A 15,046-nucleotide genomic window follows, 5' to 3' on the forward strand; every position below is an offset into this window, starting at 1 on the left:
GAACTACTGCATGTCATTGCTGTTAACACTCCAAGGTAACACTGGAACCTTAAAATAAATACTATGGGGTAAAAATAAACAATATTTAAAAATAGGTAATGATGTCTGTGGTAAAACGGTATAGCACTGGACAAGTGTGTGACAGTAATTGACTAGACCATAGGAAGAATTCTTGTTCAGGACTCTCTGGCTCTGCGTAATACTGCCACCATGCTTCAATTCCTCTCTGCCTGAATGCAGACAAAACAGACTAACACTATAAGCAATTTTGGTGACAAGGGAATCATCTTTTAATTGACAGTTTTCTAAATATGCTCTTCTTTCTGATAAGCAAGCTTAAAATAATTAGTCAGATGGTGTTTAGTACTACCTTCAAGTTTTCTACATGCACATCTCAACCTGAGTTAATACTGCTACATTAATGTGGCATTCTTACTGGCAGCCAATGGCTTTGTTAGTCTCACCTTATTGTTGTCATGATGTATTTTAAAGCTTTCAACTTTTACGATACTGTGAATGGATGTTGCTGCTCATCTATGAGGAAATTAATCTATGCTGAAAGCCTTACAAAGGTGATCTTTTGTTAATTTATCAGGTTACATCAGTTTCATACAGTGTTGTTTTTTTCCTGTCCCTCATGATCATAAGAGTTGCATGGTTATTTTAAAAAGGGAAACTTGTGTGTTCAGATACTAACGGTTTTTGCCCCAACCAAGTTTAACTACAGTTAAAGCAGTGCTTTTGGAAACTTGTGGTTGAGTCCTCTCCCCCATACACAGCTCCATTTTCACTTAGTGTTTGACTTTTCCAGGCATATAATAATGGAAGGAAAACTTAAAGGACTTCAGCATTTAAAATAAATGACAAAAGAATAATTAAATGAATTTAAGTAACAGAAAAAACTCTTAACAAAACTCAAATTTCAGTTCCAAAATTTAATAAACAAAAGTAGTTTCTTTAACACACAATATACACATGCTCTGTGAATGCACCTGAAGAATGTTTATCTGGTTCTTAAAAAGAATCAAACAAACACCTGTAAACTTAACTGAAGCTTCAGACTTTAAGTGGCCCACATTCATTTTCAGTGATGGTGACAGTCTTTTTAGGTTCTTCAAACTCTGAAAGAGTACAACAGACACCAGGTCAATAAGTATATTTATAACTTGTCAATTAAAGTAGTGCATATACAATATAATACTTCTAAATACTTCAGTCCTGAGTTAACTGTGTGTTCTGTAACAGCTCAAGAATTTGTTTGTTACATAGTCTGGCTTGTAGTACACTATGAAAAAGAAATTACTCGATAATTGTCAAATTGAGATTTCTTAGTTTCCTTGAAAAGAAGTTACTGAAGCAGTCCTGTTCTTCTCATTAAATCACATGAGACCTGAAACCTGTTATAAGCCACGTATTGTGCAAATTTGTTTTGTGAATTGCCTTTCTTGAAACTAAATTCTTGCCTGTCTTATAAATTGAGGACACACAAATTCTAGGAATGCTTTCACAGTTTACGTGACTTACTAAGCTGCTGCCACAAGGGGGAGATCTGGTTCTGGCACTTAAGTTTTTCACAGAACAAACTCCTAAATCCAGCAAAAACAGTAGTTACTTCGTGCTGGATAAATGAGTTGATGTTGTCAACTGAAAAGCACTACAGCTGGCCAAATTAAGCAAAAGGAGTGCACAGCCAAAAGCTTGGGGAAGAAGGACGGATGATGTCCTCATTTTAGCAAGTGAGGAATTTTAACTTTTTTCTTGTAACTTCACTGTAAATGGAAAAACTAGAACTTAAAGGTTTGCCAAGCTTTACAATTTGGCAGTGCTATAAGATGAATGATAAAATAACCACTTTGAGTAGTTGAAACAAAGTTCCATATATTCAAAAGATTAATTTTGGACTGAGACCAAGCACAACAACTTTCCATTAAAGACAGAATTTTAAGAAGTAGAGAATAACTGAAAGCTGGAACTAAGTTACTGCCAAGTTCTACCACAAGCCATTCTAATGATTTGCAGATGTGGTTTTGTTTTAGTTGCACAGATGCTACAAAACAGTTTTGTATACTCACCATCTGTTAAATCTACCCCGCTGTCTTCTGTATCAGGTAAAGGAATCGAAATTCCCATTGCTTTCCGGATTCCATATGTACTAACAATGTCACCTGGAGTCACTCGTTGTGCCAGTTCTTTCAGATTATTGGTTACTCTCTCCGCTGCAAAAAAAAAGAGAAAGTAGTAGATGTACTCATAGGCTACATGTACAAGCATGCATATAAAATCACTGACATAGAACTGGACCAACATTGGTCATATTTCTGCAATAATGGGGATTTTATCTTTTCTCATTGAGATTGCTATTTTAGGCCACATACACTGTAGTGGATATTGCACAATTTAGTTTTACTCACAGAACAGACACTCTCGTCACACACTCCTGTCAGAGTAGGCTGCTGTTAACATAAGCTGTGGAACTGAGCTGTGGCACAAGGAGCTTTGCTCGAATAATTGAAGAGTAAGTGAGAAAAACTGAGAAAATTCTCGATTTTAGGGAAATTCACTTAGTAAAGAAGAAATACTTGTCATTACTGTTTAAAACTTGAATCTGGCTTTCCATACAACAAATGAATCTACTATACCCAACAGGGCAGAGAATCCCCACTGTTGAAGTTTTGCCTTGATAAACACTAAGACTTGATCAATTCCCCAAAAATTAGCAGAAAAAGTATATTTACCTAAGTGCATCTCTCTGTAAGATGGACCCAGAAGACAAATCATGTTCGGGGGTGGTTTCGTACTTAGTCGTTCATTTTGGGCATCCTGAAGTTCTCTCAGAAGCTTTGTTGTTTCATCAAGTTTCCTCTGGAAAATTTCAGCCTCTGTTTAATGAAGAAAAGTCCTGTTAGTAAGAGTGTGTGTTTACTTATGTTATGATATAAACTATGTAAGACTGAATATGCAAGGAGACTGAGAACATTAATTACCTTTCATTAAAGGTTACAGACACATCAGAATTGCTAGTACCAAGATAACTTACCCTCAGAATCAAACTCTTCTATAGGCATGCCAAAGTTTGTAACAGCTTTTAGTGCTGTGAGTCTGTCATTATTAGCAGAGTCCAACCTTGTTGCAATGTCAATTTCCATAATCTAAAAAAGCAGCAAGAAATAATTTATATAATATTTATATCAGTCTTGAAACAACAAAATTGTTTTGGGGAAATCAGAATATCAAATTAGTTAAAATTAATCAGCTCTACAAAAAAGAAGTGAACTTACAGCAGGAAAGAAGTAAAGATACCCTATAAACTTTTACTGATTGCTACTTACTCAGCTGACAATTTCATACCCAAAAATTGGTATCTCACCTAGAACAGAACTTATGTACAATCAGAGACCAAAAGTCAAAAACAATCCAGGAACTGGTAGCAGGTTAAAGCTTCAGGAGAGCAGCCTTTCAGTGGAACTACTACTATACTTTCTCTAACTGAACAAAGTTTGTCGGGTGGAACGATTTTAGTGATATTTTGTATGCCTACAGGGACACAAGCTAGTTGAGAATGTGACTCAAAGATTTCTAAGTCTTGTGGGGTATGGTATTTTATACTTATTACAAGTTCATGTTAAAAGAAATCATTTTTAAGAGTAATTAGAATAACTAAAGCTGCCAACCAGAAGAGCCAGTGGATTGTATAAGAATTTCAGACAAAAGTATATAAGCATTTTCTTCCACTGCTATTGGCATATAGTCTAAATTAAGAATTAACTTTTTGAAGATTCTGGAGATTCTCCAAATGCCTACAAAATAGCATGCAGTTGTCACAATTTACATTGTGTATATTTACAATCAAATTTTCAATGTCGCTTCATAGCTTTACAGTTGTTGGCAGTTTTATAACTGACAAGCTAGACATGTTGCTTATAGTAGCTAATAGATATATAGAAGAATCTTACCTTTACATCTTTTATTGCATCACTTCTTTCATGTGGGCCTTCAGTTTCTTCCAGGGGCTGAATACACAAAGGATTCTTTAAAGCAGGCATTAAAACTTATCTTTTCCTTAAGGTCAAAGTAACACCTTACGATCTGGTATTTTAAACTGAGGTAAATGATGCAAGCTTTCTTTGTAAAACCAAGTTACAAAGCAACTATTTTTTAGAAGGCATTTTCAGATACCAATGTTTGCTAAAAATACATTTTTATAGCATGCATTTTATTACTCTCTGCAAACATCCATGTGTTTTTCCCCAGTGACATCACCTCACAGATTATTTACTGGGGAGAAGGGAGAAAAGGAAGCACGATGATTAGAGGCTGAAATATACTGCTTCAATACATAACTATTTCTTAACATTTTGCACCAATAGCAACTGAACCCTGTAAGTCAGTGTCACTACTGGGTACTAGAAAAGAGTAATGCTAAGCAAAGGTCTGAACTGGAGGCTAGGGGCTGATCTTTGCTCTATGAACTATTTCCAGTATTAGTTTAGCTGATATATGAACCATTACTAAGCAGCTATGATCTGTATTTCAAGTTTCCATTCATGTGAAAGTAGGTCAAATGAACATTTGTAGTTAGCAGTAACTGCCCTCTGAAGATACTCAACTAATTCTAGGATTGTGAATGAAGTTTTAGTCTCATTCTGTTCCCCTCATCAGCTCCTCTGATTCCAGTCATGTTGGCATATATGGGTACTGAAGTCTCAGGAGCATCTGAGGACTACCTGTTCAGTGGTTTTCCATAGTGCAGTGCTTTTAAACTCAAATATGTGCTAACTAATGAAAAAAAAAACCTAGGTACTAATTCTGACATAAACAGTGGCTGCTAGGAGGCATGCTAAACTTTTCATGGAAACTAACAAAAAACTGGGCTCGCCTTGTCTCTAAACCCCATATTGCTGTTTTCTTTCTAAGCACTAGGGGCAGAATAGATAGAAAAAGGCCATGGGACTCTGGGTAATGTTACAATATTTTGTAATTTTTCACAGTTCATTAATTAACAAACCAGAATAATCTCTTACCTGAAGACAAAGGTGTCTTCACTTCCAAATTTTACCACTTAAAAGGGGGCCTGTCAATAGGATCAGTATCATCTTTCTCTAGCTTTATGGCTTGCGTGCAAAAATAAAGCCTAGAAAGTCCACAAACTCACTCTTACCGCTTCAAGTTCTCTGAGAGATCTAGAGTGTCCCCCTTTAGTTAGGACATCAAGCAAACTATCAGCCATTAGGAAAGGATAATCTTGTGATTTCATCAAAAATTCATGAATACTAGAAGATTAAAAGATAGTTAAGGTAAGCAACTTCTGTATCTAACATTCAACAGTAAGAAGTTTTGTTAGGTAAAGGCAGACCGATATCTACAGAACGGAAAACACAAAAAACAGCATAGAATTTAACCTAAATAGCTTGCTTTTGTTTAATTATCTATGGCTTTTGTAGCCCAGGAACCCATTCAGATTACTTACAAAACCTGAAAAAGGATGAAAAGTATACTGCTTTAGGCAGCTGCATGAAACTGACAGCAAACTTGCACAGTCACTTAACATTTGCGCTGTACTTAAGTATTCCTATATTTCATATGAATTTATATTACTGTGTATTCTATTTTTGAGTTCTCATAAAACAAAAGGACTTAAATTCTGACATTTTTACAAGCAAGAATAATAGAAGCAATGGGAATTAATTATTTTTGCTGTAGCAAATAGTAGGAAAATCAAGCAGTATACGCGTTATTTAAGAATGAAATTAGGACTCTGGATTCGGATCTCCCACTGTAACCACAGTAATGTGGTCACTATTTGACGTTAACAAAGATGACTTTTTCTTAAGGCAGTAATAAAATTCATTAACATTAAAACATTAACGTTAAAAATTTCAGTTTGTCTGAACACTTTTTCCTCAACAATTTTTCTGGTTTTGAACATGAATCCTTCAGAATTAGTTATGAATACAATTAAGTGCTAGACTCTATGTTCTTATGTATTGGTGCGATAAAAATCCTTCAACCCTGGCTAATTTTACATCGCATACAAGTTCTCTTACTAAATTTTTCCTTCTTAAAACTAACAAAAAAACAGTAGGCTGTAAGACAGTAGCAACATCATTCCAGCAGCAAAGATGCAGTCCATGCAGAGATTTGCACAAAACTGCTTCTGTACATGAAAACTGTAAATACACATCCTAGCTGTTTGATTACCTGAAAGATCCTTGATTAGAGTCTTCCCCATACGTTGAATAGATTAAGTCAGAATCTTCTTTGCTGATGTTGGCAAACGTAGAATCGTATGTCGGAGCATAGGAACTATAAGGTCCATAATTCAAGTATGTCACTAATGAATAACAACAGCGCTAATTATCACCTCTGGTATGCACATATCAGATAAAAGTGAGAAGCGGTTGTAAAACAATCCCCCCAAAGAAATTTCTAGAACATAGTTCTTAAGATGAAAACAAGTTTAGCAAAAACCTTTGTACCTCGCTGGTATAGTTCCTCTTCTCAATGTAGATGATTTTATTGAATGCGCCTCCCCTTTTGTACGTGTAAATTTGTGATGTGCTGTTTAGTTGTGTGATAAATATATGCAAAGATGTGCTTTATCATTAAAAAATAAGTTCAAAACTGTACGAGTAATGAAATCAACATATTTTGTTTATATAAAAAGGAGAATTAAAATAATAACAAAAAATAGTAATTCAGCACTTGCCTGGAGTAACCTTGTTTCTTTTATCTTCTTTGAACCCTTGTAATGTATTAACTCCTGACTGAAGTCTCCCTGCTGTCATACCCAGCTTTACAGGGCAGTAACCTGGTTCTATAGGATATAATCAAAATACGTAGGTAATGATGGCATAGTTAACTGACAGAGGAAGACATCCAAACTCATTTAATACTCATAGCCAGAAACTTCAGATTATACAGGATACAACCCTAAGTGCATTTCTGTCCAACTGTTTCATATTAAAGACTATGTGTAGTCTTGAACATGATGTCAGATGTTAAGTAAGCGATAATACTAGTTTAAGTAATAACACTAGGTAAGGATAGAAGATTTAACTTAGATGTTTTCACTACTAATTTTCTTCCTTCCTGCCTCCCCTAACAAAGGCTGTATTGTTAAAGAGGATCTGATTGTAAATGGGACAGATAAATTTATTTATTCTTGCCGAGATTTCCTACTGCACAAATTAGGGGAATGGAGAAGTCAAACTTTCAGCAAGGTTTCACTCTATTCGAGACCTTCTCAGTTCAACTCTGCAGTGAGTCGGCAGTTAACCAATCAAGTACCTGCACTCTTCCAGCTAGTGGCACTACACAGATGGCACTGATGTGACAAATGATTGAGGTCCCAGATGGTTCCCAGTTCTTGAAAGGTCTGTGACCCTTCAGGTCACAGACTTCACTCTACAAATGATCCTGACTTAAGGGTATTCCAGAAATTAAATGTGCCCTAGCATATGACTGGTAGTCCCATCTCTATGGCAAAAGAAGTCTCTTGCACCTTCCACAAATAGGTGATGCAAAATGGAGAAGCAATAGCCACTGAGGGCCCTCTCCAGTTCCTCCTAACAGTGATCAGCTGCAACTTTTTAAATTCAAATTATCAGGCTATTAAGAACCATTTGATTGCTAGGCACCATTCACCCATCTACCCCAGCTAAAAAGCTACAGAACAGGTAGGTGGAAACTATTTGTTACCTGAACCATGCCAACTTACCTCCTGCAGTAAGGTCGACTGGATTAAGAAGGCCCAGAGTTGTTGTACCATCTGGCTTTCTTCTTTCAAATTCACACTGAAATAATATTTTAGTTTATACACTAGTTGAAATTCACAGCTCTTAGATTTATAAAAACCTCTAATGAAACCCCCTCAACTGTATGAATTAGAAAGCAATTTGGAAATATCAGTCAAATTCAAAGTGAATACTCCTACTGTTTTTACTCTCACTAGGTAACTGTTACTGATCTAGGAATTAACAAGTTACAAGAAATAGTAACATTTCTGTAAAGACTAAGAAAACAGGTAACTCATACTTTATAGAAAATTAGGCCCAATTTTACCAAACTTCCTCCTATATATTTAACAGTCTTTACTCAGACGTCTGACTGCTTCAGAAATCAGAACTAAGAGGGAATTTTTTTTTTTTTGCAGGTCAGATGAGATATTTTTTGAAGTTCTTAGTATTCAACCTTTTCTGTTACTTTATTTAAAAATTCAGGAAACTTAAGCTGAACTTGCTCTGCTGATAAAATCCAGCATGTGTTCAATGGGTATCCTTCCTTCTCCCCACCCTCCTCTTATCTTGGACATGATTACTCATGTAAAATGATGGAAGCTGTAGTAAAAGCACCCCTTGAGTTTCAACTGACATACGATGCTAAGTGAGCCTGGTCCACGAAAAAGTGAATGGAGTTACCAAACACCCCAAGACTTACCTGGCTTTTTGCAAGTCGTCTTGTTAGCTTTCCTCCAGATTCTCTAACAATGCGATCAATCTGCTCTTGTTCCCTTTCCAAGCTATTGTTTCTTAATTTGTCTTCAAGTAGATCTTTGTCTTTCCTGTGAATAAAATTGACACGTCTTAATTACTAGCTTTAACAGACACCAGTTGGCTATCAGGAAAGGATACAGTGGAATATTATTTTTTTTCTGTCAACTGTGCAAACTGTTTTAATACAGCAGGAAAAAAAGTGACAGACACTACTCATACCCACAAATGCTTTTTAAATTAGTGACTGTAAAGACCTTTGTTTAGCTTACTTTAGCCATACAGATGTCCTAGTTTGGCAGCTTGTCAGTTTTTACATCATTACTCCCACAAAACAAACGAGGATATTTTGGGTAAAATTAATTCGGATACTCTGGATTTTAGTATCTATTTTTGAATCTGTGAAAATGAATTCACTAGTATTTCGGAACATTAAAAGAAGTATTTCTAGATATTAAAAGATAATTTAGAAAGTATACGTTCTGTAGCTATGCATTTACAAGGTTCGAATACAAGTATTATGCACAAAATACATGCAAATAGCTAAATAGTTATTTTGAACTGGGGTATTTAAAAGTTTTCTTCAAAACAGTGCTATCTACGTGAAAGAGACACTAAAATAGAAAATAACTGAAGGAATGGAGTTGATGACCAGTACAGGGTTACCTCCACAAAAAAATGATGGTACTATATAAAAGATTCTACATATATTTTTAGTATACAAGAATGCTTTATATAAATGTTGCTCCCTTGAGATGAAGGACTCCTAGTGTATATCCTGTACCAGAGAGACCCACATCTACTAGTCCCTAATAATTGTCATCTTTCAGTGCCTTTAAAGAGGTGTATCCTCTAATCAGTAATGAGACAATACTTCACTTTTTGTGTTCTTTGTTGGGTGTTTTGAATGCTTTGGTATCACCATCCACAGATTCTACTTTGTCTTTCCCAGAACTATTTTCATCTTCTCCAGTTAGTTGCTGTTCCATCTTGTCTTTCTGTTTCCTTGTCTTCTGAAGATCAGCCATGAATTCTATACTTTGTTTCAGGCTCTGAATCCTCTCCTAAAAAACACAGCAGAATCTTTCTGTTTCCTACTTCAATCAATCTTTTCTTAACTTACCCGCAGAGAATTATTTAATTTTAATCCTTTCTTTCTTTTACTAGCAAAAGACAATTTAGAAAAATCAAATATTAAATGCAAATAAGTGATCTGCTAGTAGTACTAAAGCATGAGCTTTTAATACAGTGACATCCTAATATACAAGCATTTGACACATATTAAGCAAGTTTTTATTCATTTTCATGAGATCCCTATAAGAAAAGCAGAATGAAAGAAGAGTCAAAAAGTAAGAAGGCTATCTTTTAATAGTTTGTTTTGTAATTTTCTATTACCTGGCTAAGTATCTTCATCCCTGAGTGCAGCAGTTTTTTTGCAGCTTTGTAGTAAATGGTGTCTGGTTTGTTGTACGTCATTGCATTAGTACACATCAGTTTGAAGTTTTCCTATGCAAACATTAATAATTTTGGAATTAAAGTTAAAATTTTACAGCACACTGTATTAAAATCCTTGTTGCAAATGATTTATCTAGAGCTTTAGTGAAAAAGAACTTCAAAGAACCTTTTAAATGAATTTAAATGTATTAATTAAAAATTTAAACAGAAATAAGTAAATCAAACTCCTCTCAAAACTAGCCTCCCAATAACATCCTGAAAACATTCCTAAATGTTAAGCATTGTTTCTAATTTTTAAAGTTTTGATGCAAAACCTCTTTCTCACAAAAAAGCCAAGAAGAAACATTTCTTCATGCTGAAGTATTGGTTCTTTTTGGTAACTTCATATTCTTATAAAATTCTAGAGCTGAAGTAAACTGACCATAATCCATCTCCAGTCAAAATGAAATTTACAGAATTACCTTTAATTCTTCTATGGACTGGTACCCGTTGTTCTTGATCTTCTCTTTCATTGTACTAAAATCCATCGGATTTTTAATGATCATGGAATAGCCAGGAGCAATAAAGTCAGTCACAGGAAATGAAAAGAAAGAACTTGGATCCTTTCTGATAAGATATGAAAAGACATTTTTATGTTTTGACTTTATTATAAAGAACATATTGAGCTTGGAATTAAATAGAAAGGAACAGACTAGGCTGAAAAGGGATCAAAAACATAAAGCCAGAAATGGCTTGTGTCAGCACAGTCTTTCACTTTTGAAGGCTGGAAAGATTCCATAACAAACCCATATACCAGAAAAGTGCTACAAACATATTTTAGGAGTTAGTTCTACAGTTGGATAACTATCTGTATTCCTTAAAAGATTTAAAAATAAAAAACATTCTTTTGAAGTTTTGGTCTTTCCAGAAGTGGTTTTATACTAAGGTTGATGAAAAATAAAGGGAACAAATGTGATAAGAATGCATACCTATCATTCATTAATTTTCTTACCCTGAAATTAACAGAAGGGAAAGCTGGTTGCTAAAATCTGTGATAGAACATATGTATTTATAATTCTGTTCATTTTCAGTTCACACAGTTTTAACATTCTTTTTTACATTAAAATTTTTCCAAGGCTTTTTGTGATCTCTGATGTACACTGATGTTCACGGATGCTTCTAATAGCATTAACGTCAAATTTAGTTGCTTGGTATTTTCTCTGTGGGGTCAGGCTAGGCTGATGAGCTGCTGAGAATCTTTTCTAGAACGGATTTTTTTTGTGTGTTTTTTTTTGTTTTTGTTTTTCAAGGGTTTTCTAAAATTACTTTAAACTTAAAACTGACATGATTACAAGAAGCCTAAACTGAGCAAAAACTGTAAGTATGTATTCTTAAACTAGTACTTCAATTCCTAAAATAATCATGTCAGCATAATATTTAGCAATATTGTCAGTCAGCTTTTTATAAGCTTCTTCTCTTAATGTAGGTTATATTCATTTCATAGCTCTGAAAGCCTGTAGCATGGATATTTACCTCTGCAGCTGTCTCATGAGTTGATTCAGAGCTTCCTGAAGTGGTGTCTGCTCCACCTCTAGACCAAAGAGAAGGGGGTGGGAGAAAGGATGTGAATCAGAACTGACAGCAAGTGGTACTAAACTTCCAAGATATTAGCAATCAAACTAATAAAACTGATCCAACTTGAGAATTCCTGATAAACAAACAAACAAAAAAAGATGGTTGCAAAAACAACAGGATATGTAGGGGATCTCCTTTTCTCATTGACCTTAACACCCTACACACACAGACACGGACACTAGATACCCTTTTGCAAAAGAAGTACATTGTAACATAGTTTCATGTATTTCTATAAGATGGGGAAGAACATTGGGATGGCAAAAAATGTCAACACAGTTGCTACAGAAACAAACAAAACATAAGTCAATTGCAGAAAACTGGAATTAACCAAGGGTAAACAAAATGTAATTTTTTCCTACCTTCCTGTTTTGATAAAGTACTTGCCAATGGTTTCTCTGGTGGCAATTCCAACCTGATAGGGGTCTGACATTTCAGTTCCTGCTCTCCATCGCTGTCTGGGTGGTCTCGATCGCGTTTCTTTTTATCATCCTAGAAAGAGAAAGATTGTTATAGAAACTCAGGGGATCTCCAAACCAGTCTTATTACTGCATGTAATGCTCTCCAGATTTTTCAAAACAACCTAGCATTTTTATTTTTTTAAAATAATTGTAAGGCCCTGTATTCTTTATGTACTGTCTCCATCTACTGGACAGTACTTTAATTCAGCTATATAACAATCTATCCCAGTATTATTATTTTTTAAACATGACAGCCTTTTATAGCATGACAGGAACAATTCTGCACAGAGAATTATCTCCATTGAAGCCCCTAGGATTATTTTGAAGCTTTTAGAAAAACTAGTAGGAAAGAGACAGGAAGTTTAAAATGAGGGGTACCCCTAATACTTCAAATAAGTATGTTATAATTACTTATCAGCTAAAGAACCCCCAAAGGGAAATATATTTCCTTCTTTTTAATTAAGAACTAGTAAGGCTTCATTTTACGTAAATTAATTTATTTAGATGTGAAAATTGTTTCTGTTTTTAATTTTCTTTGTTTATACTAGCCACTATTTTAGATGGCTTTACTCATCTTTTTCTGAAAGTACCTGGAGGAAAGGCATTGGCAGAACCAGCATACACGCTTTGAATGTACTCCAGTTTAAGTATACAAGTTAGTCATATCTGCTCACCATCTGACAAGAGGTCTAGAAAAATCTGAAGATTTTTTTTTTGGGGGGGGGGCGGGGGGGGAGGCTAAAATGCAATAGTACGAATGCATACCTTAACTTTTCTCTTTCTTTTCTCCTTTTCTTCTCCAGGAACTTGTTTCTCTCCTTTCTTCCTCTTTTTCCGTTTTCTGTCTTTGTGCTTCTCGTGCTCGGATTTGTCATCGTATAGGCTTGAATCAAGTCCTGTGTTTCCAGTAGACAGCTCGGCAACTTCACTTCCTCCAACTTTCAGCACCAGCTTCAGGGGCTTTTCTACATATTCTTAGGATAGCAGAGAAATAAGGCACATGAGTAGCGCAGAAAACACTCTCACTCCACCCGGATAACAACACAGGGTGAGCTTTACCTCCACCAGACGGTACCCCCGGGCTGCCACAGGCGCAGAGCCCCCTCCCTTGCCTTGCGGGCCCCGCAGCAGCGCTCTCCCCGGAGCTGGGCACACGAAGCCCAGCCCGGGCTGAGGGCCGGCGGCTCCCCGCCCGTCAGCAGCAGCCCAAGGCCGGCGGGCCCGGCCAGGCCGCGGGCCGAGACCCCACACCCGCCTCGCTCGCTCCCTTCCTCCCCTGCCGGCCCCCCAGCCGCCGACCACCCACCCACCCACCCTCGTAGGGGTGCTTGTCCGACTTGTGCTTCTTGTGTTTCTTGCCCATGTCGCCGGCGGCCGGCTCGGCCAGGCCGCGCTGTCGTCGCGGCGGCGCAGGGGGGAGATGGGGCCGCGGTGCTGCGGCGCCCCCTGGCGGCCCGGAGGTGCCGCGGCGCATGCGGAGCGGAGGCCGCGGGCTGCGGCGGTGGGGGCGCGCTCGGTGCCGGTGAGCGGGCAGAGCGGGGGGGCCGTCGTGAGCGGCTCTCCCAGGTCGTGGGGGGTTCTTTCAGCCGTGCCCGTGCCTGCGCAGCCCGGGGCGGGGGGTGCGGCCTCCGCAGAGCCCCCTCAGAGCCCGCCCGGGCTCCCCTCTCCTCAGAGCCCATCCCGCTCCTCGCAGCCCGCTCCCTCTCCTCGCAACCGCCCGGGCGCCCCGCTCCTCACAGCCCGCTCCGCTCCTCACAGCCCACCCCACTCATACGTTTTCGGGAAATACACCCCTATTGTCCATTACAAGTGCAAAAATTAACTTTTAGATGGAAATTAAGGCTTCCTATAAACTCCTTCGAATTTAATGGCATATTTGTCGAGGCATCTACGGTTTCAACAACGCTGCCGTAGCTACTGTTTTAACGCCTGCCCCGTAACGTCTCTCAAAATGTTACTTCTGTAAAGTTTAAGTGCAGAAATAAACCGTGCCTGTTTCTAAAGGGAAACTTCAATTTTAATCCCACAGGGATAATCCCGTAACTGTTCCTCAAATTTGTTGACTCATATGTGATATTCTATAGCCTAAGAAAATAATAATTAGATGTTAATTAGAGATTTATTATACATCTTCACAAGGTTAATTTTTAAAGCTTGCGAAGTTCCAGAAAAATATCCGTTGGCCACTCAGTCACAGGGAATTTAATCAGATGTGACAGCTTTGTTTTGCATTGTACTGGGGAGATTTACTGTCATTTGGTAACCTACTCAGAGAATTGTGTGGGTGGTGCTCTGGAATAAACCACAGTTTTCCTGCTTGATCTTACTCCAGTAGTTTGAAATTCAGCTATAATAGACACAGTTGTTTTTCTACTTCACATCTGGATCCTTTAATACTCTTATTACATATGCAGTGAATGTTCTTAAGCATACTTTAGTGAGATGTAGAGGGCTTTTGCTTGAGACCTGGCCACATATAGAAAATACAAGTCTAGTAAATATTTAAAGGACATGTTTTATAGAATAAAAAAAAGTTGCTATATCCTCTATTCCCACAAGAGAACTGGCAGACTTTCTAAGTTTTTTCTTCTAAATGTTATATGGCAAGACCGTTTGTTCAATCGTTTTTCTGAAATTTCCTGACTAATCTCATCCTGAATCTAATGAAATTTGAGAGAATTATACACAAACAAGTCATGTGGATATTGCCAGTGTTGAGGGCTGCCCTTTCTAGGTGTCTCATTCAGTAACATCTGGATCAGAGGACGATACATTTCCAACTGGTAGCAGAGGCCCTCATTCCTAGAATACATGCCATTTTGCCATCCTTGTCTCGATGTCTTCTTTCCAATGGAAGGATATGTATTTCTTCCCCCTCATAAGTATTAATACAGCCTTTCAAAACACACTGTGAGAAGCCTGAAAAGAGAAGATGCTGCATTTCTGAGCAATGTTCAAGAGTCGCTGTTGGGTCTTTTCATTGCGAACTGAGCATATTTGGTTCCTGCCTACTCAGCTGGCTCTGCTGTT

The 15,046-nt window shown here is 37.4% G+C and overlaps 2 protein-coding genes across 2 annotated transcripts in view; one reads left to right on the forward strand and one right to left on the reverse strand.

Annotated features, from left to right (window-relative positions):
- Nucleotides 1-920: 920 nt before the first annotated feature.
- BRD7 (bromodomain containing 7) lies at nt 921-13,483 on the reverse strand. The gene is made up of 17 exons (XM_083794834.1): nt 13,331-13,483; nt 12,782-12,990; nt 11,918-12,047; nt 11,457-11,514; nt 10,406-10,550; nt 9,885-9,995; nt 9,369-9,553; nt 8,437-8,560; nt 7,718-7,793; nt 6,707-6,814; nt 6,199-6,331; nt 5,159-5,270; nt 3,954-4,010; nt 3,038-3,149; nt 2,736-2,879; nt 2,073-2,216; nt 921-1,121 (listed from the first exon to the last, which is right to left on the reverse strand). Exons 1-17 carry the CDS (start codon nt 13,377-13,379, stop codon nt 1,057-1,059), a joined length of 1,962 nt encoding a protein of 653 aa, XP_083650960.1. The 5' UTR covers nt 13,380-13,483; the 3' UTR covers nt 921-1,056.
- Nucleotides 6,821-15,046, forward strand: part of NKD1 (NKD inhibitor of WNT signaling pathway 1) — a 293,721-nt gene continuing 285,495 nt past the window's right edge. Inside the window, exon 1 of the mRNA XM_083794852.1 lies at nt 6,821-7,676. The gene's annotated coding sequence lies outside the window, so the exon portion shown is untranslated. The remainder of the gene's footprint in view (nt 7,677-15,046) is intronic.

The sequence above is a fragment of the Anser anser genome, assembly GCF_964211835.1.
Source record: "Anser anser genome assembly, chromosome: 11".
NCBI classification, from domain to species: Eukaryota; Metazoa; Chordata; class Aves; order Anseriformes; family Anatidae; genus Anser; species Anser anser.

What these genes read in the sequence shown, in the direction of transcription:
- BRD7 (XM_083794834.1), bottom strand. Translation starts at nt 13,379, where the DNA reads ATGGGCAAGAAACACAAGAAGCACAAGTCGGACAAGCACCCCTACGAG. An exon ending in AAAGAAAGAGAAAAGTTAAG is followed by an intron (nt 12,048 to 12,781) that starts GTATGCATTCGT and finishes TTCTCTTTCTAG; the next exon opens with GATGATAAAAAGAAACGCGA. An exon ending in TACTTTATCAAAACAGGAAG is followed by an intron (nt 11,515 to 11,917) that starts GTAGGAAAAAAT and finishes TCTTTGGTCTAG; the next exon opens with AGGTGGAGCAGACACCACTT.